Source organism: Aythya fuligula, chromosome 22, assembly GCF_009819795.1.
Source record: "Aythya fuligula isolate bAytFul2 chromosome 22, bAytFul2.pri, whole genome shotgun sequence".
NCBI lineage: Eukaryota > Metazoa > Chordata > Aves > Anseriformes > Anatidae > Aythya > Aythya fuligula.
The window spans coordinates 5,847,278-5,858,782 of record NC_045580.1 but is presented as its reverse complement, the minus strand read 5'-3'; the positions used below and the strand labels follow the sequence as shown (position 1 = coordinate 5,858,782).

The 11,505-nt window shown below is 54.8% G+C and overlaps 1 protein-coding gene across 1 annotated transcript in view; it reads left to right on the top strand.

Annotated features, from left to right (window-relative positions):
- The first annotated feature begins 413 nt into the window (after positions 1 to 413).
- ZBTB16 (zinc finger and BTB domain containing 16) overlaps positions 414 to 11,505 on the top strand; it is an 86,408-nt gene continuing 75,316 nt past the window's right edge. The window contains exons 1-2 of the mRNA XM_032202046.1: positions 414 to 457; positions 1,123 to 2,439. Of these exons, the coding sequence (XP_032057937.1) occupies positions 1,193 to 2,439 (1,247 nt within the window). The 5' untranslated portion in view covers positions 414 to 457; positions 1,123 to 1,192. The remainder of the gene's footprint in view (positions 458 to 1,122; positions 2,440 to 11,505) is intronic.

The window sequence follows — 11,505 nt, the reverse complement described above, 5'->3', positions numbered from 1 at the left end:
CGCCGGCTCCTCCATGTTTGTTGTTGGCAGGGCCGGCGGAGCCAAGCGCTGTCCAGCAGCCGCGGCCCCGCGCCGGTCTCGCCCGAGCCCCCCGGGTCGCCGCCGGCCACCGGGGCGCCCCCGTTGCAAGGCGGCCCCCGCGCATCCTCCGCGGCCCCGCGGCGGGGCCGGGCCCCGGCGGCCCCGAGGGAGCGGGCGGCGGCGCCCGCGGAGCGGCGAGCGGGGCCGCGGAGGATGCGCGGGGCCCCCGTCGGGGCGGGCCGGGGCGGGGCCGGGGGGGCGGCGGCGCCAGCAGTCAAGATGGTGCGGGCGGCGGCGTCGGGGGTGGGGGCGGCCTGACGTGGGCGCGGGGCGGCCCGTGGGCCGGCGCCGCGGTGATTTGCTGCGCGGCGCGGCGAGCGGCGGCGGCGGCGATGAGAGCGGGCAGTGCGAACTGCCGGAGCAGCCGCCGGCCGCCGTGAGTGCGGGCAGCGGGCGGGCGGGCGCGGGGCTCCCCCGGCCTCTTCCTCCCTCTCCTCCTCCTCCTCCTCCTCCTCTTTTCCACCTCCTCACCCCCGCCCCGCGCTCCCCGCCGCGGCGGCTCCTCCGGCGCTCGCCGCTCCCCGCCGCGCTCCGGTGCCGGGGGTCGGTGACGGTGCCGTGCCCGTGGCGGCCGCCGAGGACCCGCGGCGCGGCGCTGCGCGGCGGCTGCTGCCGTGCACCTGATGAATATTTGATGCCCTGCGGAGCTGCGCAGCCGAAACTCGCGGCACCGGAGCCCCCCGGGCGGGACGGGGCGGCCGGCGCTGCCCGCTGTGCCGAGCCGAGCCGGGCTGAGCCGTGCCGAGCCGTGCGCCTCGGCGGCTGCTGCCGGCGGCTCCGCGCACCGGCGATGCGCACCCGAGGCTGTCGCCTTCCTCCCCGGGCAGCAGCGGCGGGGTTGCGGCTCCTCGGCATCCCGGGGCGGCCCCGTCCGTGCCGCCGGCCCCGAGCGGAGCGCACAAACTTTTCGGTGCATCGTGACTCGCCGCCGAGCTCCGGCTAACCTCCCTCTCCTTCTCTCCTCCCCCGGCCCGCCACCTTTTTTTTTTTTTTTTTTTTCTCTCCTCTCCCCCCCCCTCTGTCTTTTGTTTTCGCAGATAGTCGGCACACAAAGCTGGTCCCAGATTTGAGCGACGACAAGGCACCCTGATGAGTGGACCTCGGGATCGCTATGGATTTGACTAAGATGGGCATGATACAGCTCCAGAACCCCTGCCACCCCACGGGGCTGCTGCACAAAGCCAACCAGATGCGCCTGGCGGGGACGCTGTGCGACGTGGTCATTATGGTGGACAGCCAGGAGTTCCATGCTCACAGGACAGTGTTGGCTTGCACTAGTAAAATGTTTGAGATCCTCTTCCACCGCAACAGTCAGCATTACACCCTGGACTTCCTTTCACCAAAGACTTTCCAGCAGATACTGGAGTATGCTTACACTGCCACCCTCCAGGCAAAGGTTGAAGACTTGGATGACCTGCTCTATGCAGCTGAGATTCTAGAAATAGAGTATCTAGAAGAGCAGTGCCTGAAGATCTTGGAGACCATCCAGGCATCCGACGAAAACGATGCCGAAGTCACCATGACGGATGGAGGTGCCGAGGAAGAGGAGGACAGGAAATCAAGGTACATCAAGGGTCTGTTCATCTCCAAGCATTCCAGCGAGGAGAGCGGCTACGCCAGCGTGGCCGGTCAGAGCGTGCCAGGAACCATGGTGGAGCAAAGCCCGTCCGTCTCCACTTCCTTCAGCCTCTCTGCCATGAGCCCCACCAAGGCGGCGGTGGACAGCCTGATGACCATCGGGCAGTCACTGCTGCAAGGCGCCTTGCAGCAGAACGCCCCCGAGGACTCGCACGCCACCAGCGGCCGCCACCCTGGCCTTGCTGAAGTCAAAACTGAAGTGATGCAGGTGGAAGATGCCTCCAGCCATGAGAGCCCCCAGACGGCAGAGTCCAGCACTTCCAGTGGGGAGAAGTCTGATGACAAGAGCAAGGAGGGCCCTGGCACCCCGACCCGCAGCAGTGTTATCACGAGTGCCCGTGAACTGCACTATGTCCGCGATGAGAGCACAGAGCAGCCTCCCGAGGCTGGCCAGGGGCTGCCACTGGGGCCGGAGCAGTCCACGGCCACGAGCGAAAAACCCCTGGGTGTCTACTCCGTGCTACCAAACCACAAAACTGACTCTATGCTCGGCATGCCACCCTCCATGCCATCCGCCCTTCACATGCAGCCAGCCCTTGCCGTGTCCATGGACTTCAGCGCTTACGGAGGGCTCCTGCCCCAAGGCTTTATTCAGAGGGAGCTGTTCAGTAAGCTCGGGGAGTTGGCAGCTGGCATGAAAACGGAGAGCAGAGCTGTGGGCGAGCAGTGCAGCGTGTGTGGGGCAGAGCTGCCGGACAACGAGACCGTCGAACAGCACAGGTGAGTCTGTGCAGCATCCAGCACCGCGTGTCCTCGGTTGCTTGTGTCGCTATCGTTGGGGTGTTACACGCCGTTTAAAACCACGTTGTTTCTTACTGTGTTTTATTCTTGAGGCAAATGTAACGGTTGGGCATGATCCTGAGAGTGGATTTTGATTTTTGACTGGGTGTCACGCACCCCGGTGCAAAGGGCTGGTGCAAAGTTCCTGCTGCGTCCCCAAAATGGGATGTGGAGCAGCACGCACGCTACCAGCCCGGTGTGCAGGGTCAGCTGTTGTAACTTTTTCAGGGCTGGCAGCTATACCAGAAGCTTCCTTCCAGCAAGTGCTGCGTGGGGACCGTAGCTCAGAAGAGGCTTGAGGTATAGGTGTTTCTTGCAAGCACAAACCCCCCTGGTTTCCCTGGCCGGGGTCTGCAGAGCATCTTAGGGTTGCTGCTGCTTGAGTTTAAGGATCTGTGTGCATACAGCTGCCTGCAGACAGCACACCGTGGGGTCAGGCAGCTCCGTCTCACCCTCTGCCGAGAGCCTCCTGTGCAAGTAGCCGGTGCCTCTGTGCAGGGCTTGTTTCTGCAGGGAAGAGAGACCTACTGGGTTCTCATATCCCACTATGACGATGACGTTTGGGATTGCTGGGTTTTGCGGCTTGCTAATCCTGCAGTTTTACACCGTCTTTGTGATGCTGCTCAGCCTCCCAGGTCATGAAATATTTGCACTTTGCCCAAAGTAACATGTAGGTCAGGCTGGGATTGTTGTGTTGCTGGGGTGAGCCCAGAGGACTTGCGGTGCGACAGACCATCCCTGCAGCGAGGGGTTCAGCATTTAACCTTCAGCTGGGGGGGCTGCAGGTCTGCTTTTTGGGGGGACCGTGGTGCTTGCATGAATCCCCACACCTCGGGGAGCTGCTGCGGGGCAGTAGCATGTGGGCTGCTGTCGGCACGTGCGTTCAGAGCTCCCGTGCTTACTGCCTCCCGCTTGTGGGACCAGAACTCGCTCTCAGCTTCAGCCAGGGGTAGGGTCACGGTGGCTGTGCACCGAAGCCAGCGCTGCACCGTGTGGGCAAAGCCCCTGGCACCGGCCCTGCCTCAATGGGCGCAGCACGGCGCTGGCTGGAAGCGTGGCTGCAGCCCTGCCTGGGGACGGCGGTGCCGGCTGGTGCGGCAGCCCCGCAGCAAGGCTGGGATAAATGCTGCCAGAGCTCCCGGCAGCGTCCCTGAGGTGCCCGAACTGAGCATCTTCTCAGAATTTTAATGAATCAACAAGTTAATTAGTCCTGATGCGCATAATGTGCTGCTGAGGCCGTGCACGCACAGGGACGGTGTCGGTGCCCGTGGGAGCTGCTGGCAGCATCTGGTGCTGCCCGCGCGCTCGCTGCCTGCAGCGGCCACCCCGCATGCTGTGGGGTGACCCACGGCCAGCGTTGGGCCTCGGGGCAGCAGCCACCGACTCAGCCACTGCCTCTCGGCTGCAGGGTGGCAGCGGCCACGCCACAGCTCTCAGCCCTGCGGAGGTTTGTCAGCTCTCAGCATCACGTCTCGGCGTAGCCGGTGACTCGGAGCCGCTGCGCGTGCTGCCGTGCAGACCCCGCTGACAGCACCCCTCCCGGCTCAGGCGGGTCCCTCCTGCTTTGTGCACCCGTGCAGAAGGTTCCTGCTTTGTTCCCCTGTATTGCGAGTGGCAGAGCTGGGGGTTGTGTTTGCTAACCATGCAAGGGGCAAATCCTGCATGCCCAAAGCTTTTTCCCTGGCCAGAGATGTGGCCGTGCTTGCCGTAGGGTGATGCAGGCAGAACGTCACCGAGGGAGAGCTGCAGTGAACACTCAGTGAGAATTTTAACGTGGCTTTCTGCCATAGTCTCCAGCATCCTCCTTTCTCCCCCCGAGGGCGAGAGTAGCAACTGATGCCCCTGCGTGTGCTGCTGAAACATCTCAGGCTGTGAGAGGGTGGCGGTCTGAGATTGTGCCGCCGGGGCTGCTCCTGCCGCTGCTCCGTGGTCTCCCCCCGAGGCAGGATTTGGAGATGAGGGAGAGCAGCCCGGCCTGCTGAAGGAAGGAGCGTGCATCTCAAGCCGCCTTCCTGTGTTTGGAGGGTTCATTTTGACAACTGTAGCTACAATTGTAGCTTATTTCTTCATTATTCACGATCTTTATCAAGAACTCCGATATGCCTTGCGCTCTGATGAGGTCTTGGTTTGCTAAAAACATAGCCTTGAAGGCAATTGTTTAAGCCGGTGCCAAACTTCATTTGTGTGTTCTTACTTTCAGGCTGTATGTATGTGCAATCACCTTGTGCTGATAAACTTTTCAGAGCAATCCAAATCCTTTGAGCTGTTTTTAAACTGATTTGTAAGACGGTCCACGTTGAAAGGTATTGGGCAACAGTCAAATGAACTTTAAAAAAAAAAAAGCCTAAATCCAAGGCAGTTTGTGTGTAGACAAGGTCTCATGTGGCTTTTTTATAGTGTTTGCTTTCTAATACGTGGTGAAAATTACCATTTCGAGAGGATTTGTGGGATCCTATTGTATTTATGGAGCTGTTAAACAGCATCCACACTCTACCGGGCTCTATAACGCTCTGTTGGAGCAGCTCTGCTGGTGGTGGCAGCTGCACCATGCTGCCTCCTCTTCGCTCCTGAAGCTGCTGTGGGATAGGGCTGGGTGCAGTGGTGTGGGATGGCCTCCCTTGGCAGCGACCTGTAGAAAATTGCAGGTTTCGACAGCCTGAGCCAGCATCTGCTGCCACCCAGACTGGTAGATCCAGAGCCTGGTGGGGAGGGCTCTGGGGAGATCACCTGCAACCTGTGCCGAGGCCCTGGTTCTGTGGCTGTCACCTAAAAACCCATCACTCGAGGGGAGGCCAGCTGTGGGTTTGCATCAGGGTCAGGACATGCTGGAGGGACCACAGCATCACCCGTGGAGTCGCTGTTTTGGTTGACCCGTTCCTGTTGTGCATCTGTTGGGGCAGTTTTGTCCTACCCTGAGCACGGAGGTGCCAGGAGCATCCTCGTTGCCAGCTGTGGCTGCAGCCGGACCTCCCTTGCTTCACTCTGCTCACCCAGGCTGCTGCCCAGGTGTGCTCCCCCAGCACTGCTCCAGGCAGAGCTCAGGCTTTGGCAGCAGGGCGTCCCTGGCTGAAGGAGTGTTTCTGCCTGCCCCCCTCTGTGGTTTTGTGTGCTTAGTTTTGTTCAAGACCCATGCTTTCAAGCCTCTCAAGTGATCTGAGCAAGCGTGGCGAAGGCGGCTGCTCGAGAAGGGCACCTCCAGTGCTGCTGGCACCACGGGGTGCTCGACTTCTCAGTCTGATGGCTTCTGAGTGCCAGCAAGTCCCAGCAGTGAGAGTAAGAGACCAAACCACTCTTTCTGTAAGGAGTGCACTTAATGAGCCAAGAGGATCCCAACATGTACAGTGTCTGTTTACGTTACACAAGTGAGTGAATGCATATGGCGTGTATGTTTGTTTACACACACACATGCCTATATATGTATAAATATATATGTTTGTAGTCTCAGAGCCTTCTGAGTGTTGCTCCCTTCTTCATTAGTATGGGAAACACGTGTGCAGATCTAAACAGACAGCAGAGCGTGAAGCAGCCTCTCCGCCGAGCTCTTGGGAGTGCCCAGGCTCGGGCACTGGGTCGGGCGCTGGGTGGGCACCCAGGTGAGCACCCACCCACCTGCTGCTCCCTGCTCAGAGCAAGGGGGGGCCACGGGTTAGGGCCCCTCCACCTCCTGCTGCAGCGCAGGGGCCTCGTGGCACGAGCCTCTGCACCCACCGGCCATGGTCCTCAGGTCCCTGCCGAAGCGCCACGGTTGGGAAGCTGTCAGCCACTTGGCGATCCGTTTTTCTTCTTACCGAGCTTATGATTTTGACTAATTGAGTGTGTATTGAGTCGGTGACTCTTTAATTTTTTTTTTTTTATAGAAGATTCCCTTCTAGGTTCAGTAAAGTTCAAACTTAATCTAATGTTAGTATTGATTGTCGCCTCTAATTGCAGACAAAAAAGCTATAGTTCAGTGGCCCTTTTCCGGTTTGTTTGTATGAAGAAAAATCTCGAGTTCTGAAGCGAAGGTTGTGCTGAACTGCTGCCTGAGTCTGGAGTGATTTTTTCATCATGAAGTTAAATGCATTAAAACTTTAAAAAACGCGTGCTTTGTTTTGTTTTTATTTTTAATGTTGAAAGCTGCCGAGAAAGCTGTAGGTGGAGTTGTGATTCAGTGAAGCCCACGAGTGGCACGGTGCTCCCTTTTTCCTTCGGTGTGTCATCCTTCTCCTCCACCATGGAAGGATTTGAAGGGCAAAGCATCCAAACCCACAGTCCTGTCTGAAGAATCACCTTAGCAGTGCTGTGCTCTGGCAGTTTTTTATGCGTCTTTCTGCGACATGGAGATGCCTAGCTGAAAAATGAAAGTGCTCTGTGCGAACATTGTCGTGAGACAGGTTGTGACTGGCACCAGATGAAATACTTAGCGTGGCTTTGGCTGGAAGGTTCTTCTTGTTCTTGCCGTCCTTAAATCTGCCTCGGTGGAAGCTTTTGTTAGTGTCTACCTTGGGAAGCCTCTCTTCAAATCTCCACGTCTGATTTTTGCAAGAGTCAGAAAGTTTTATGGTTGAGCTGTCAACTACCAGGCATGTCCTGTGGTGGAGTATTTTGAGGGTAGGAGTAAGGAGGCTTGCTCTTTCACTTTGGCTGCTGGCTGGTCACATTACCCCAAACTTCAGACCTTTGCCCTTTTTGCCCGCTTCCAAAGAGCAGAGGAAAGGCAGCTCTGCCTGTGTGGTGCCAGCAGGAAGCTGAGCTCAGCACCTTGCAAAGCGGGGTCTGCCACCACCTAGGTCCCCAAAACGCACGAGTCCTTCTGAAAATACGGATGCAAGTCTTGAGCTACTTGATGTTGTGCAGCAAACCAGAACAAACCTCACTGAATACATGGGTTTGAAAGGGCCTGTTGGCTGCTGCTTGTGTGCGTACCTGGGGCCGCAGCTCGTGGGCTGGATAAATGCTCTCCCCCGTGCCCAGGGGCCTGGGAGCCAGCACTGGTGGCAGCCCCAAACCCTGCCACGAAGGAAAAACACCACTTGCCACGGGCTGCCTCCGGCGTGTGATGGCTGGCAGGTCAATTCCTGTGGCGCGTAGCTTGTTGATCTGTCTGCGTGGAGCTGCAGCATTAGCACCGTAGCAAATCTTAAGTAGCTGCATAGGGAAATAGTACTGCTTTTGGCTCCTTCTCTGCCACCCTCACCTCCATTTGTCTTCGAGTGGATTAGCTGAGCATTGTAATACTAATGCCATTAGGCACATTGGCACTGCTCAACATGTCACAGTGAGAAACAGATGCAGTATACCATTAAAGCAATAAACGTGATAAATCAGATCCCAAGTGCTTTGTGAGATGTTATTAGTGTTAATTTTGGTAGCCTGATACAGTAGTTGTTTTTTATTTTATTTTAAGCATTCAGCAATTTGTGTTGCACCAAGCTCAGCTGCAATAGAAACTTAAAAAAAAAAAAAAAAAAAGGAATAAATAATAATAATAAAAAAAACAGCAGCCCCCCAAACTCTGCCCATGATTATTTCCAGAGTTTGAAGACAACTTGGCAGCTCTTGTTTCTTGCTGATGGGCCTTATTAGTGGCACCTGGCATCATAACCGGTTAATGGAAACCAGCGTTCCCCCACTGCGTGGCCGCTGACAAGTAGCTCTGTCAGTGCGGGTCTGCCATGCGAGGAAGCTCTTATTAGCTTTATGGGCAGGGGGACTTGCCCCGCTCAGGAAATGAATGTTGCAGCCAAGGTCCGCGGCGCTGACCCCGAGCGTGTAACCTGTGAGTGCCAGCCGAGACCCCGCGCAGGATGCTTGGGATTTCGGGCTTTCTCTGGTTCTTGTCATAAGGAAAGAGGGAATACATTGTGGTATGTTGCAGCCTTGAACTTTTGATTTATTCGGTGGGGGACTTAACCATTTCCATACATGGCTCGAAGCATGGAGGTGGAACAGCTCTCTTTGGCTTCGGCATTATTCAGTCAATTATCACGCATCTTTTTGGTGGTGTGGAGATCCCTTTTAAAGCAGAAGTCTGAAATTCCAATCAGAAAAGAACTCGTTTGGTTTTCCCCTTGCCCGGTGATGGTTTTTGCAGCTCTCCTGGCTGCCTGCCCAGGCTCGCAGTGGCGATGATGCCGGGGCAGTGCACGGGGAGCCAGGAACCTGCACAGGGCTGGCGTGTGTGGTGGCTCCTCGGGGAGGTGGGGAGGGAACCCACTCCTCATTTTTTCCTCCTCTTGCTTCAATGGTGAAGGTTTGTGTGCCCTCTTTTTACCTGTGTTTGCCTCATGGCTTCTGTAAGGCAGGGACAGCAGAGGGGTTTCCACATGAGCGATGTGCGTGGGGCTGGGGATGCTGCCTGTCGCCCAACCTGAGCTCAGTGCCGCTTGTCTGGTTGTTATTTTTTTTTTCCTGAGAGCGTGCTTTTCACTTAAGATCATCTACGGCAGCTCAATAAGCGTTATGGAGTCCTTTCAGTTCTTGTTATAACTTGCGAAGTGGTATTTGTTAAAATGGCACTTATTGATTTCATAGAGGAATCCTGAGAGAGAATGTGCTGTTTCAGGGGTGACAGGATCAAATCTTTTCTTCCCCTTCATGCGTAGAAATGCTGCAAGGCAGCACAGGCAGTTTGCAGCGGGGTATCTGTGCAGCCTTATCTGCTTCTACACGATATCGGCTGTTTCCTTACCCTGCTGCATATATCTGTTTTTCTTCTGTATAGTAAAATGATCTGCATTTTCCTTTTTGCTCATAATTAGCAAGAATTTTCTTCTACTTCTTTTTTTTTTCCCCCCTTGACAGCTTCAAGAGAGACTTTAAATGAGTAATTACTAAATATTTCCCGGCAGCCAAACACGGGGCCATGGCATCTCCTGTTGCAAAAGTGAAAAATATTTCTGTTTGCAGTTAATTTTAGTGGCAGGCAGATCATGTTAACTGGGTGTAATTGCTTCCAGATATGGCAGAGGGTTTTGTGTGTTAGGATGAAGGGTCTGGTAAGTGCTCACTTCCTGTGTAAATTAGCCTATTCCATTCATTCTTTCTTTCTGGGCAGCCCTGGATTGTGTCATTCTTCTTGCAATTTTTTTCTCTGGCCTGGTGTTAGGCAGCTAAGTGCTTTATAGTAGGTTTAATTCTTCGTTTGGCATCAGTCCCGCCTTTACCTTAGCAGGCGAGGCAGTGTCCAGATGCGTGGGCTGGGGTTTGAATGTCTGTCCCCGCTCCTCAGCCTTTTCTCCTGCAACAAAGCCCAGCGCAGCGTCCTGCTGCCTCCTCTGCGGGGCTTCGAGCAGCGCTGTGTCATCTCCCAAATATCCGTCCTGCTGGCCAGAATTACTTTTCGAATTGAGGAAGCGTGGCTGCGGCAGAGGATGCACACAGGCGCCTTAGAGAAATCGCCTTCGAGCAAGATTTTCAAACGTGCATCACGGTCTGTGCAAACCACACGGCCGATAAGCGATAACAGCCCTGCGCGCATGAGTGCTAGCAAAACACTGCCGCTTGCTTTGAGCCAAAAAGCTGCTCTTTTGGGTGCTGCCTCCGCTAGGCATGATCAGGCTGCAAGCGCCGCTGCTGTTGGTTTTTGGTTTTGTTTTGTTTTTTGGTTTTGTATGGCTGACCAGAAAAAGTTAAACATGCGAGAGGTGCAGAGTCCGCAGGCTGGCCTCATTTCATGCAGCGTTACCGGCTGTGGTGTTTTCGTTTGAAGTGCTCGTTTGAAGGCTGAACATCACAGGTCTCGCTGCTCTTTCTGGAGGTTTGTTTTCTCTCCAGCTACAGCAAAGACCAGGAATTGAAAAATATCCTTTGGACAGATAGGCAGTGAAACACAGGGGATGTGAATGTACAAGAAATTAAGACAGAAGGATTTGCGTCACACGAGGAATACAGAAAGCTTTGTGCATCATTTTGACTGAGTGAATGCAAATAAGGCAGGCACAGTCTGAGTGTGGAAGGGTTAGATACCTCGAATTTGGGCTTGTGAGCTCGAGTACTTTCCATTGATTTGTGACACCTATTTCGATTCTGAGGCTTGAGCCTGATTGTAAAGACCTGTTTGGGGCATTCAGAAATGCTGTATATTTATTCACTCCAGATAATCTTTACACTGAAGTATTTCTGAAAGGGTTGTTATCATTTTTGAGCACTAGTTTGCATTGGCAACGTTTTGGATAACTTCCGCAGCTTATGTGCAGAGTAACAGATACCTCTACGGGGATAATAAATGCTGCTTGACCACGAGCTTTCTCAGATCAAGATACAATTTCTTTTTCTTTTCTTTGAGAACATCCACCAGCTCTGTCACTCTTCTACCTGAAGAGTGGTGTGAGGGCAGTTTGAATAAAACCGGGGTGCAGAGAAGGGTGGTAGGACTGATCCTGTCAGGCCCAGCCTGTGTGCTCTGGATGGCAGCCAGTGCAGTCTGTATCATTTTCGCTGTAGTGTTCTTAACTGATTTTAAGTAGATTATGGCTGGATACATGTCCCACTGTGCTAGTTTAGTTTTCCATTGACCTTCGTAATCTTGTTGCTGTTTTATTGGCAAGATGTTTAATAAACAAGCCTGCAATATGCAATTTAGAAAATATTTCTCTATTTAGGCAAAAGTGGCATAATGTGTATTTAGTGCAACTAGAACTGCTTGCAATAAATCCCTGCTAAATCAGTGCTTTGTTACCTGTGTCAGCACGGGAGATGTTGTTTGTCTGTGTATCAGCTCAGCCGATAACCTCATGCTCTGTTCAGCCCTGCACAAGGACCGGGTTGCTTGATGAGCACGGGTTTCACACGCAGATGGGTGTCGGGGGGGGACATGCGGTGGCCAGGCTGGGCAGAGCTGCCCAGGAGGGGCTGGGGGCTCCACGGGGCACCCCGGGGCACCGGCTGCACGTGGGGTGACACCGGGCGGAGCGGTGTGGTAGGAGCAGGGCGCCTCTGCTCCTGCATGTGACCTACAAAGCAGGCAGAAATCGAAGGAGTGGAAAAACAGAAAGAAACTAAAAAACCCTGAAACCCCAAACACCA